The following is a 13,257-nucleotide window of genomic DNA, read 5'->3' as shown; positions in this document are numbered from 1 at the left end:
TATTTAGCGGTCACGGCACGAAATATCGTGAATTTTATCCGCCGGGATATCATTGCTCGATACGGTTCACCTGAAGCTATAATCACCGACAATGGCTCGAACTTAAACAACAAGCTAATGGACGAATTGTTCAAGATCAAGCATCCGAACTCTTCCCTATATCGTCCTCGGATGAATGGAGCAATAGAAGCCGCCAATAAGAACATCAAGAAAATCTTAGCAAAGACGGCTGAAAATTATCGCGATTGGCATGAGAGGTTGCCATTTGCACTTATGGCGTATCGGACCTCGATCCGGACATCTACCGGGGCAACCATGTATTCTCTTGTATATGGAATGGAGGTCATTCTACCGGTTGAAGTGGAAATTCCTTCCTTACGTATACTGTCTCAAGCTATCTTGACGGAAGCTGAATGGATCCAGCAGAGGGCGAGCCAATTGAATCCGATCGATGAAAAGAGACTTAAGGTTATATGTCATGGCCGGTGTTATCAGCAGAGGGTTGCTAATTCATTCAACAAAAAAGTTCGGCCTCGATATTTTCGGATCAATAACCTTGGTCTTGCGAAAATTGTTGCCAATGGTCCCACTCCCGGAAGGGAAGTTCGCTCCAAACTATGGTGGTCCATATATAGTAAAGAAGGTACTCCCTGGTGGTGCTTTAATTCTAGCCGAGATGGATGGTCGTGTCTTTACCAATCCAAATCAATTCGATCTTGTAAAAAAATATTATACTTGATTTACTCTCATGTTTTCATAATCGAGTTATAATATTAAGACAGTTCGCGAGTTGTTCACATTCGGGCATTCGTTTGTTGAGAGATTATTTCAAATGGGGGTTTCTCCGGCCCAATTGAATTGATCATCGGGAGCGTGAGATTTACATATCCACAAAGTAAATGGGTTATCTTGCAAAAAAATATGACGACCAAGATAAAATCACAACGATATGGAAGAAGGAATAATGCGAAAGCGAAATGCAAATCAGAAAAAACTTGCATTTATTCCATCCATCGGGAAACCTTACAAACGGATCATCGGGGTGGGAACGTAAAGCCAAACCGAGCCCTAATGAGCATCACAAAGGAGTTTAACCGACTCTCCATACGCTGATGCTCCGCCTACACCGATCGCTTCGAGAATCGAGATCCGCCGACTTAAAGAGGAGGAGCTCACATTTCTCTTTAAGCTTGGCCACCCCGTCCTCGTGATACTCGGCAGCAGATTCCAAGTCATGGATCAGCATTCTCCCGCGGGCTATATCCAGGGTCGATCGTCCAGCCTTTCTTCCAGCCATGTGCATTGGAATTTCAAAACGATATCGAGCGGATCGCGCTCGAAGATGGTCCGGGACATGGCCAAACGTTCCACCAAGTTCCCCCTCTCACGAATCAGCAGCGAGACTTGTTCATTACCATAGTCAAGGGCCTTCTTATGATTGTCGGCTACAAGACCGGCCAACACCAAGTCTGTCCGACCGATCCCGATAGCGAGCTCTCACAAGATGAGCCAAAGTAACATCTTGATGAGCAAGATGGTAAGCCTCCGGGAAGTTAGTGAAGAGGGTAGGGAAGATCCTATATTCCTTTTCTAACTCGGTACCTTGAATAGAAACGGTGTCCATATCCGTAAACATGAGACGGATTTCGGTTTCGACCTCCGGATGGTTGGCTATATAAGAGTAGCCCTGGCCTAAGAGATTATAAAGTTTCTCCCATTTGGCCAAAACTTCAGCCGAGAAGACGCGTGCGGGGAGGGAGGCCATTGTTGCTTGAAGCTGCTAAAAAGAGTGGATGCGAAAGAGTGCTTAGAAGGTTGGAGATGAAGATATGAAAGCGATAATCGTCTCGGCGTTAAATCCTAATTTAAAGGGCAGAAAAAGTTATAGCAATAATTATTGTGGGGGCCGAGTTAATTATCTGGGCAAAACTACGGACGTTTCGTCCGTGAATCACGGATCTACCATCTCGAGGCTCACCAATTCGAAAAAGTTGCGAAATGACTTAAAGGTCTCGCCATATTAAAAGAGGGACAAGCATACCGCAGAAAAGATTTGAGGGTCCCAAGCATGTCGAAGGAAATGAAGAAGACAGAGCGGGAAACATGAAATCTTGGGAGAAGCACTGGCTTGGTGGTTTTCATCCACGTTAAAAGGGAGACTACGGAACATGCATGTTTACTCGGAAGAATTTGGAGAGAGTAAGCATACAGCGGAGAGTAGAGTGAACAAAAGGAAGTAAGAAGTATTTCAATCCAACATGTTTGGAGGCTACCAAGCACTTACTTGGAGGCAACCAACCTAGACATCCCCGAGAATGAACCGCTGAATTTCGAGGCCGGATCCAGCCATAGGCCGTAAAACCCAACTCCCTTGGCGGTGAAGTTCAAGATCTCGATAACAAGAACAACAATAGCAGCAGCGGCAGCAACGTAGTCAACCCCGAGAAAAGAAAACATCAAATCAAAGAGCTCGAAGCTGCCTTCAAGGAGTGCCCTTACGTGAACGGGAAACGAAAAAATGAGTTGAGCCGGAAGCTAGGAATGGAGCCCTTGAAGGTCAGGTTTTGGTTTCAAAACAAGCGGGCCCGAGTGAAGGTTCGAAGTGAAAGTCATGAACTTGCGTCTCTAAAGGAAGAAAATGAAGAGCTTCGAGCAGAGATCAAGAGGTATAGGGATACTCTTAACATCGCTATTTGCCATGTCTGCAGCAACCCCATCACCTTTGGTGGCATGTTCCTTGATGAGCCACATCTGAGCATTGAAAATGCTCATTTATCGATTCATCCTCCCGAGCAAGTTCTCGCACAATCGGATTTCGTTGGGGATACATCCCAGAAAGTCGGCCTTGCGGAGGCGTAACCGATGCCCTTCGAGGGAAGTGACATGCATCACTACAATTGGAGTTTCCCTGATGTTACAATCGGCCAATTCAACACCGATGAAACTCCGAATCAGTAGCCTACATGAAGCTTGAGTTTTTATTATGGGCTTTCAAAATATCACTCTTTTGAGCATTACTAGCTAGCCCTTATGAATTCTCAAGAGAAGTAGAGACATGCGTGAATGAATGTACTGTTTGTTACAAAGTCCCCATGTGAGACATTCTTCCTTTTACGCCTAGAGATAATCAAGGGGCAAAGAACAAGACTATCCGCAAATATCGTCATGCTTAAATGCGTGAATTCTTTGTCAGATTTGACCGAACGCCGAAAGAAAAAGCATTAAAAGCCTTCACATAGGTAGATGCAAAAAGATTTGAGGAGGGAAATAACTCGCCTCGTTCGTAGGAGAAAGCGGAAAGATTTGAAGAGGGAAATAATCGCCTCGCTCGTAGGAGGGAGCGAAAAGATTTGAGGAGGGAAGTAACGCCTCGTTTGTAGAGAAAGTGAAAAGATTTGAGGGCTCCTCCATATCAGAAAAGGAAGAAGATGATAGATGGAGTGAGAGATGAGAGTTATTACGAAACGGATCCAAGGCACTAAGACCGAAAAGGAGAGAAAAAGCTGTCCTCTTTCGTAGAGAAAGCGAAAACCCGTCTCGCAAGACTAATAAAAAAAGAGAGAGGAAGTTTATAAAGAACTTGAAGTCTCCATACACCTAGCGACCTTCGAATCCGTCACGAAAGGCCATCATCGCTTTTATGATTTTCGGGCAATTTGTTTTTGCAAGTCCAAGAACATCTAAAGCTCATTCTCTAGTCGAAACAGCCATTTTCGGTCTACATATGGAAGGTTTTAAAAGAAAAACACGTTCATTCCAAGCGGAAGTATGGGAACCTTCCTATCCCGAGGATCTGCGAGTCATGGCCATTGATGGCAACCCCGTTTCCCTCTCAATCCTCGTTGCTATCTTTGAGAAGTTGCATGTACGGGGTTTTTGCTTATGCGAAGGCAACGGATGCCTTAGAAGTGCTGAGGCGGTACAAAGAAGAGTTTGACATCGTCGTCACAGCCGTGGTAGGGATCAATATGGACGGTTTCAGTCTCTTAAAGATCATTGATTCCGAGTTAGACATACAGGTCATCGTAGTATCAGCAAGTAATGATCGCGAGTTCATAACGAGGGCCACATTGCATGGTGCTCGAGACGTCCTACAGAAGCCGGTCTGCGTTCAAATGCTCCAAAACATTTGGCAGCATGCTGTAAGGAAGCAATTACTCGAACAAAAAAACTACGACCAAGCCGATGACGACGATTTTGTCCAAAAGAAAAGGCCCCTTTGGTCCGCCAAGCTTCATTCTATATTCATTGAGGCGGTTCGACGACCTAGGAATCAATTCAAGACGACCAATGGCTGTACACGTAATAATGAATATAGACGGACTCACCATGCAAAGTGTCACGAATCACCTTCAAAGGGTTAGAGATAAGGCGAGGAAGCACGATGCGAGAGTTGGGACCAACACGACAGGACCAAAGTTGATTGGAAGATCAATACCGGGAAAATCTACCGAGCAAAAGGTACTCGGCCACTTCCCAATCAAGAATACATGTCATACCAACCTTCCGCTGGTGGTTCTAGCGAGAGACCGAGTTGATCATCCCTACAAGTTTCCGAGCAACGGCGGAAGTTCAAGCTCAAGGGGTCGATCGCTCACGGTGAAAACAAAGTGGGAAATCCGTCGCTAGTGTTAGCAAGTAACACTACCCAATTCGAGTATCAATCGAAGATTACTTTGATGATGACCTCACCACATTGATCGGCCGGTTCGGAGTCGAAGGACCTCCCGAGTTGTGATCCGAAGCAAGTGATTATGGATCCTTGAACAACGATCGTTGGTGTATAATCCAAGACAAAATCAGTCGATCATTGGAATGGCCAGCAAGAGAGGTGGAACCAATCTCGCATGAATACTTCTTTGATTCCATGTATAGTTCCCTGCGTGGGATATTTTTTTACTTTCTAGCTGTCTAGAATTTGCCTAGAGTTAAAGGGCGAATTTTCTCATCCCTTATCAAATGCGTGAGTTCCTTGTTAAGCTAGGCACTTGTAGCAAATCAATTTGTGGACGACGCCCGAACGCCCGTAAAGAGAGATTCCGAATAGCCTTACTTGGGAGAATACGAGTAAAAGGCCAAGCGGGCTCAAAGATGGGTAACTCCGTATCGTCCCAATTGGCTCTCGGTCATTTCAAACTCTAAATTATGCTTTTTTTTTTATTCTCGACGGGGGATTGCCAACTGTTTTGAGAACAATATAGCAAAAAGCGAACCAACCGTGGACGCCGACATCACCACAGCCTAGTGGTTGGGGGAATGACAGTGGTCCGAGGCGTCCCGGGTTCGATCCCGGGATTTGGCATCAATGTACAAAGACTAATAAAAACCTTTTTGCTTCGCGATTCAATGCCGATTGAAGCTCAGCCCGGATGGTTACAAAGCTGGAGGGATAACATCCCGGACATGCAATCCGATCCGAGATGAGTTGATCTTTTCAATTCAAAGTTCACAAGAAATTCGTACAAGGGTAAAGCGGTATCGTTTCAACTCGTTTAGAACATGAGAACGTACATTGACGCTTTCCCTTTTGATTTTTACGAGGGTCACCGCCTTTCCAGATAGGGAAGTATCCATTCTCCCCGAAAAATTAATGAAATAAGAAATTCCCGGAGCCTTTGACAATCTCATGTCTCGAACCGGATAATGAAGTTTTGCAACTCATTTGCATGAGCAAGGGGCAACTCCCAATCCATGCCCCTAAGAAGTTTCTTATGTGCTTGCGAATTCTGTCCACCAAGATAAAAAGTTGCTGCATTTTATATGCTCAAAAACACTCATACATTGCATAGTTTGCGCATGATTGTTCCTCATGTTTAATTTACCAACTCGAATAAGGAACATGAACTACATAAGATACATCGAATGTACGGAATGGGGCGAGCGGGATGATGAAAGGCAATCCTTTCCCAAACACGTCCCATTTTTTCGGGAGAGTTGAACGATGGCTAAGTTCCGCATTTCACAAGGTAAAAGGTTTTCTCGCAAAAGGTACGATAGCCGAAATGACGAGAGGCATTCAGTTCTCTATCCCAAACACTACGGGTGATCCATTGATTACCCCTTTTGAGCGGTGGTTTCATTTCTTTACCCTCAAGAATCACCCCACATCGGGGTCCGGACGAGTTAATTCCAAAGCAGCAACACGAGGTAAATGGTTAGAAATTTTCTTTCTCGGACTAACATTAATCTTCGGGTGTTTCTTTGCATTTATACTCGAATTTTAATTCAAGTGCCTTAGGATGATGAAGAGCATTCATTTCTCTATCCTATACACTTCATTCTTTGCATAGCCCACTTGAGCCTCGCAAATTCATTTCTTAAACCCTTGTTGGTGATCATTTGCTCATTCCAAAGATAAAGATAGCATATTCCCAAGGATTAGAATTGGAGATAGTCGGGTCAACGAGAGAATTCCCGAATGGACTCATTTCTTGTATGCTACATTTTTTTATGTTTACATAATTTTTCTTTGTAAATGTTTATGCTTGCTTGTAATTCCCGGTTCAAAATCATGGGATTGTAAAAAAAAAAAAAGGAGAGGCAAACTCAGCTTAAAGGAGAAGGGCCCGCTCTCGAAAAAAAAAAAAAAAAAAAAGAGAGATGTCGAAGAGCTCTCAAAGAAAAAAGAAAAAAAAAATCTCTTTTCGAAAAAAAAGAAGAAAAAAAAGAAAAATGAGAGTCGGGAGTAAGAAAAGCAAAGGCTGATCTCATACGAAAATTTCAAGCATAGGAAAAGCAAAGTGCCTACCAAAAGTAAGGCCAATGCACATTCATTTGTAAAGTACTTCGAATTTTGAATGTACGTGTTTGCCCGTTAAGTTGTAAATTCCATGTACATGTTTGCATTGTGTCTCTTGCAAATCCTTGACAGACACTTGTTATGAAGAAGACTCCCCAAGAAATCGGTTTGCAAAGTGCAATTTTCAGTAGAAATCTACCATCCCTCATTCAATGATGGTATTCTTTCTCAAGACATTTCCGGAAGACCAAGATCGGTGACTAGTCAACGATGATCACCAACGTCAAGCCCCTTCTCATTTAATTTCGAGCCAAAACGAGCCTTTTCGTTCCTCGCTCCCCAATCCTAGCCTACGTTATAACCCTCCAAAGTCTCTTCCGATTAGGGCACTTGAGTTAACGTAGAGTTAAATGATTTTAAGCATCACTCGAAGAAGTTCGAGCAAGATTATTTCTCTCTCATTTTTGCAGGATTCTTGACTTGTAAATCCGGAGCAAATGATGAAGAAATTCATTTCAAAGACCTTGACTCAACCGGAGTCCCCTTTGTAAACCTTTGACCTAGCTCTCATTACGGTCCTAATCAAGACCTCCGGATCGACTTGGTCGTATCAATTGCGAGATTACTTCGATCCTTATCGAATGCGATGATGGAAAGATTGAGTGATTTCTCTTGAATCCTCAGCAGACAGGATAAATAGCTTTTCTCGAGAGTGAGAGAAAGCCCTTTCGGACCGAAGTCCCCCCATTCAGCTCACATTCGAGGTATTCGTAATGTGAGAACCTCCCTAGACAAAATTGGTAATGCAAACTTGACAGAATGGTTATGCATGAACCATAGTATGAGTGATTGCATTATACTCATTGTTGAATATGTTTGTGTGTGTTACCTCCGACATTCTATGATAGGTAATACATTCCCGATGTTCGAGTTCCCTCCCAAGGTCTCGAAATTCATCCAAGGATTATTGAATGAGCAAGTTTTGCTGGCAAATGCCTACCAGTGCGATACAACAATCGCTTCGTTCCTTGATTAATCGTTTGGAGAACCCGGGTAAGTTTTCTCAACCCCTTTTCAAATTAACAACTCTTCTCATGATAGTTGTTATGATTCAATTCAGGCAATATGCCCCTTTTGTACTTATCGATTCCATTCGATGGTGCTCCTATCAAATATTGTTCAATTCGGGCAATATGCCTCTTCCGTCAAGTCGTGTAGACATATGCACCGGCGATCTTGACATCTTATCAAATCATAACGACGTAGCTCTTATGGTTTCAATCTCGGGGACGTGAAGACATATGCACCGGCGATCTTGACATCTTATCAAATCATAACGACGTAGCTCTTATGGTTTCAATCTCGGGACGTGAAGACATATGCACCGGCGATCTTGACATCTCTTCAAATCATAACGACGTAGCTCTTATGATTTCAGTATCGAATCACGAAGACGTATGCACTGGTGATCTTGACCTTTAGTCGGCTCATAATGACATAGCTCTTATGATTTTCGGCTCCTTTATCAAATCATGAAGACATAAGCACCCATATTTTTGATCCAAACCAAATCATAACGACGTAGCTCTTATGATTTTGGTTCCCCTTTATCGAATCGTGAAGACATATGCACTGGCGATTTCGACATTTAATCAACTCACAACGACGTAGCTCTTGTGAACTTGATCCCACTTCTTTCGACTCACAACGACGTAGCTCTTGTGATCTCAAACGACACACATATCTTGCGCTGTCTTGCATTAGGGAGAAGTCTCCGATAACAGATAGACCAAATACCTTAAAATCCTTGCATCCGCAAAAAGAAGCTTGGAAATTAAGAGAACCATTAGCTTACGAGAAATTTGGTAAAACAGTATTCTTGTATGCGATCCATGTGCAGGTTTCTCTAACATGAAAAAGGGAAATTATGACACGTGTTATTTACAGTCTTGCATATCATGCATCATTTCATTACATAAAAAATGGGATTAAAACTCCCGCCAAAAAGTTCATCCATAATTTGCACTGTCAAAATTTAGGATTCAATTTTGTCTTTGAGCGGAACCTCTACGAGCCTCCACTCAAAGAGGGGCAGCTGTTGACGCCTAAATTTTGATTAATCTATTTTTTGCATAAAAATTATAAAAAATCATCTCACATATTTATTTTTAGCGTACATTGCATTGGCATATAATCGGGCAAAGCAGAACACTTAATTTAGCATGCGTCTAGACTAGGCACGGGATGGAAAAATACACCGAGAAGATTTGAAACTTCAAGGACTGTATTGCAAATACTTAAAATTTCAGGGACTGTATTGCAAATACTTGGAACTTCGTGGACTCAGATTGCAAATACCAAAAGAAGATGAAGAAGGGAAGATGATGAAGGGAAGATAATGAAAAGAAGATGAAGAAGGGAAGATGATGAAGGGAAGATAATGAAGGGAAGATGAAAATGGAAGGTGAAGAAATGAAGATGAAGAAGGGAAGATGAAAATGGAAGGTGAAGAAATGAAGATGAAGAAGAGAAGATGAAGATGGAAGGTGAAGAAATGAAGGTGAAGAATGAAGGATGAAGAACTTTGCCTATAAAAGAGAGAGCTCTTGAGAAGAGTTTTAGGAGGGGGAAGTGGAAGAGAATTGAGAGAGAGAGTAGAAGAGAATTGAGAGAGTTTTTAGGGAGGTGGAAGAGAATTGAGAGAGTTTTGAGAGAGTTTTTGAAAGGAATTTTTAGAGAGGAAAAAGAGAGTTCTTGAGAAAAATCAGAAGAGAAAATTCGAGAGTGAAGAAAAGAGTTTTAGTCGAGCATCATCTTCGACGAGTCCCGACACATATTTCGCCCCTTGCAACCCAACAACGCCATTGCTTGCCATTTTCGACGACAGCCGCGTTCTTCCAACTCCGAGATCTTGAAGGGAACTATAACGTGTATGTGAGTAAGATTTTGTGTAATAGAAGGTAATCCTTTCCATCTCGATCTACAAAAATGTAATCGTTTGGTTTGAACATTTGTTTGTTTATTTTAGACATGCCACGTGTTCCAAATTTTAGCATTATTACATGTTAATTTATTTTTATAAATACTCGTGATCAGCTGCGTTTTCTTTCTTTCTAAATCACCCATGGTGTATATCGTACAAAGTTCAATGTTTTACATCCCCATAAAAAAGAAGAAAAAACCAAAAAATTGCATCTTTGAATTTCAAGCAAAATCCATCAAAATAGCAAAATCAAATATTTTTCATGAAAATGGTACCGAAAGGGCGTTAGAGAAATCGACGTAACCAAATCCCCCGAATTCGGAATCTCCGGTTCGCGGAAATAAGATAGTTTTCTCCCGCTATTTTATTTAGGTTTCTAATCAACCTACCAAAAATGATTAGTGGCGGCTCCAAAAAATGAAAAATCTTTTGCAAGATAATCACATGAACCATAAGTTGCGATTTGGTATGGACTTGGGAGAGTCCGAGTTAGGTTAGTTAATTAATTAACCCGATAATCCATTAGCCCGAAAATAAACTCGTTTATTTTGAAGGTCGCGACACCTTCTAAAACTGAAATAAACTTAATTATAGGCAATTCTATTAATAGCCATAAACCAAAATTAAAACCCATTATCACCCGTAAGAGTAACTCCTGACTCTTGACATTTCATTTTCCTATAAAACTGCTGAAATAACGCACTAATAAAATACGGACATTTAATGTTTATTCAACAGACAGTTCGGTGCCGCTGGTCGAGGTGGCGTGGAACAAAACAATTGATGCTTGAGAGAACGGGACCGGCAATTTCGGTGGGAGAACGGGCGGTGGAGCGTTGAAGTTGAGAACGCCAAATGCTTCTCTTATGGAAGGACGGGCGGTGTAGTCCGGATGGGCGCACCACAGCCCTACGACCATCGTGCACTCCAGTTGCTTTTCGTCGAAATCGGTACCAAGTTTCGACTCCGCCGCATCGAGTATCCTCCCGGTCCCGTCTTGCTCCCAAACCCAGTCCACCAGCCGAACTTGGCCTTCCTCAGCCCTCGGTTCGATGACTTTTCTACCGCAAGCTATTTCTAATAGGACTACTCCAAAGCTATAGACGTCCGATTCCCTACTTGCCTTGCCCGTGTAAACGCATTCGGGAGCCATATAGCCCATGGTTCCGGCCAACACTGTCGTTTCCAACCCTTTGGCATGGTCGACTAGCCTAGCCAGACCGAAGTCCCCTAATTTAGCATTGAAATCGGAATCGAGCATGATATTGCTGGACTTTATATCGCGGTGCACGACGCACTGTTCCCATTCTTCATGAAGGTAGAGCAATGCCAAGGCCGTGCCTTGCGCGATTTTGTACCGCTTCTCCCACGGCAAGAAGGTTCGTTCTTTGAATAGATGAGAATCAAGACTACCGTTTGACATGTATTCATAGATAAGGAGGAGTTCCTTCTTCTCATGGCACCATCCGATGAGTTGGACTAAGTTTCTGTGCCGGAGCCGGCTTATGGTCTTCACTTCGCTGGCGTACTCCTTTATCCCTTGTCTTGCTCCCGGGCTGATCTTCTTGATTGCGACACGAGCATTCACGCTGGTCAAGTAACCTTCATACACTCTCCCAAAGCCTCCTTCCCCAAGTAACCGTTCAATTGCGAAATTGTCGGTCGCCGCGACCAAGTCCTTGTAGTAGAATTTCTTGGGCCCTGGCACCTGCTCGAATTCTTCATCGATTGCCAGATCATCTTCTTCTCCGCTCATGGAAGTTCCCTTTCTCTTCGAACGGTGACGAAACCAAATAAAGGCTAGAGCAAGAATGAGCAAAACGAAAGAACCTGAGCCTAAGGTGGCCCATAGCCATAACTTGCTCTTTTTTCCAGCCACTTGCACATTGGAGCTGAATTCCCATGCCTCAATAGTGTGCAACTCGAAAATTGTACCCGTGGAAGCCGAGAAACCGAAAGTCACCCACTCCGGCAAGTAATCTGTCAGGTTGACTATATCATAGATGGCGGAGGAATTTATGTTGGTACCCATGGCATTGGCGTCTGTCATGACGACGCTCAAGTTCTGCGTGCTTGAATTGTACGATATCGTAGCGTTGATCCACCCAGCGCTCATGATTTTATCCTTGAACCAATCCACACAGCTATATTTCGAGGAGTTGAGATTATTCAAGTCTATACCGACATGTGCAACCTTCGAACAATTCGGGTCTATGACCACAGAGGGGACGACGTTGTGGAAAGTGTCGAACTCGACCGCTACAAACCAATCGGAAGAGTTTGAAAGGTCGCGGCCTGGATCTATAATAGCCAGGGCGCCAAACGACGAGTTGTTCGGGAGGTGAGACCCGTTGGGGACGAGAAAGAAGGTCATTCCATCGGCGAAATTCGTCTCCCCCAGCGAATTGATGGCGAAGGTGAATCGAGTAGTGAAATCGGCCACGTTCCCCGTCGCCTTATCCCAGAGGCGCATCGGCTCGCGGTACGTGGCCCACCCCACATTCTCGGTGGGGGCCTTGTCCCGATCGACCCCCGTAACCCTGATGGAGCCGTTCTGAATTTCCGCGTTGCCTTCGACTTTAATGATACTCTCGTTGAAAGCCGTGAGGCTGAAATCGATGCCCTGAGACGATGCCGAAGCAGTGAAGGCGTTGGCTAGAGAGAGAACCAAGACCAAGAGCGATCGAAGCTCTCCGGCCTTGAAGCTCTGGAAATCTGAGCTGTGAAGTTCCATCCTCGTTTTAGCACAGCTTTTCTGGTGCTTTGACTGGTTACATGCGCATATAAATGAACGGGGAGTGGCCGGCTCCCCGCATGACTTAGCCTTTTGGTTCTTGAACAACTCGCAGTCCATCTTGGAACGGTTCAGCGAAAACGAAAACAAGAAATGTCCACTCACGAGCCTCCCCGACGACTAGTCTCTGGACCTGGAGAAAAAAAAAAGTTAAAATTGACAAAAACAACACGGTGTGCTAGGAAAAAAATAATAATTTTCAACGCAATAATTAGTACAATCTAAAAGGGTCGTGCTATCAAATATCTCAGGGAACACTTCCGGATTAATTAATTAATTAATTAAAAAAATTGCGTCGCGAAGGGTTGATCGCACGCATGAACCACCACGAGAGAAACCAAGCCCATGGAAAACCTAGGTTTCCTTTGTTGGTCCTCACGCAAGTTAGTCTTTACTTTTAGGGAACAATTTGTTTTGCGAAAATTAAGTAATTTAGAAAATATTTTCCTGAAAGTTATCGCACGTCCATCGTCCACGAAAATATGGGGACATAAATTATTGCCTTTTCAAATCATTCGTTTTCCGAAGCAAAGGAAGCCTTAAACGCTAGCCCTTCCGTTTTCGCTTGTTTGGAATCCGAAGGGTTCAGGAGACCCCGTCAAAAAAACAACAATTGACCATCGGGCGACTCAGCGGCCATATATTGGCCATCTACACATGACCTATATTTGGTATTCAATCGATTTTTAATCACCTAATCGCGATTTCAATGATGTTTAGGTTAAGCCACATAATTTGGTG

The 13,257-nt window shown here is 43.4% G+C and overlaps 1 protein-coding gene across 1 annotated transcript; it reads right to left on the bottom strand.

Annotated features, from left to right (window-relative positions):
• Positions 1-10,449: 10,449 nt before the first annotated feature.
• Positions 10,450-12,458, bottom strand: LOC125316467 (L-type lectin-domain containing receptor kinase IX.1-like). Its single transcript, XM_048284805.1, has one exon. The coding sequence runs from the start codon at positions 12,454-12,456 to the stop codon at positions 10,450-10,452; it is 2,007 nt and encodes a 668-aa protein (XP_048140762.1). The 5' UTR covers positions 12,457-12,458.
• Between the last annotated feature and the right edge of the window lie 799 nt (positions 12,459-13,257).

Source organism: Rhodamnia argentea, chromosome 9 (genome assembly GCF_020921035.1).
Source record: "Rhodamnia argentea isolate NSW1041297 chromosome 9, ASM2092103v1, whole genome shotgun sequence".
Taxonomy (NCBI): Eukaryota; Viridiplantae; Streptophyta; class Magnoliopsida; order Myrtales; family Myrtaceae; genus Rhodamnia; species Rhodamnia argentea.
Note: the sequence above shows the minus strand (reverse complement) of the source record. Positions and strands in the feature narration are given on the sequence as shown.

What these genes read in the sequence shown, in the direction of transcription:
- LOC125316467 (XM_048284805.1), bottom strand. Translation starts at nt 12,456, where the DNA reads ATGGAACTTCACAGCTCAGATTTCCAGAGCTTCAAGGCCGGAGAGCTT.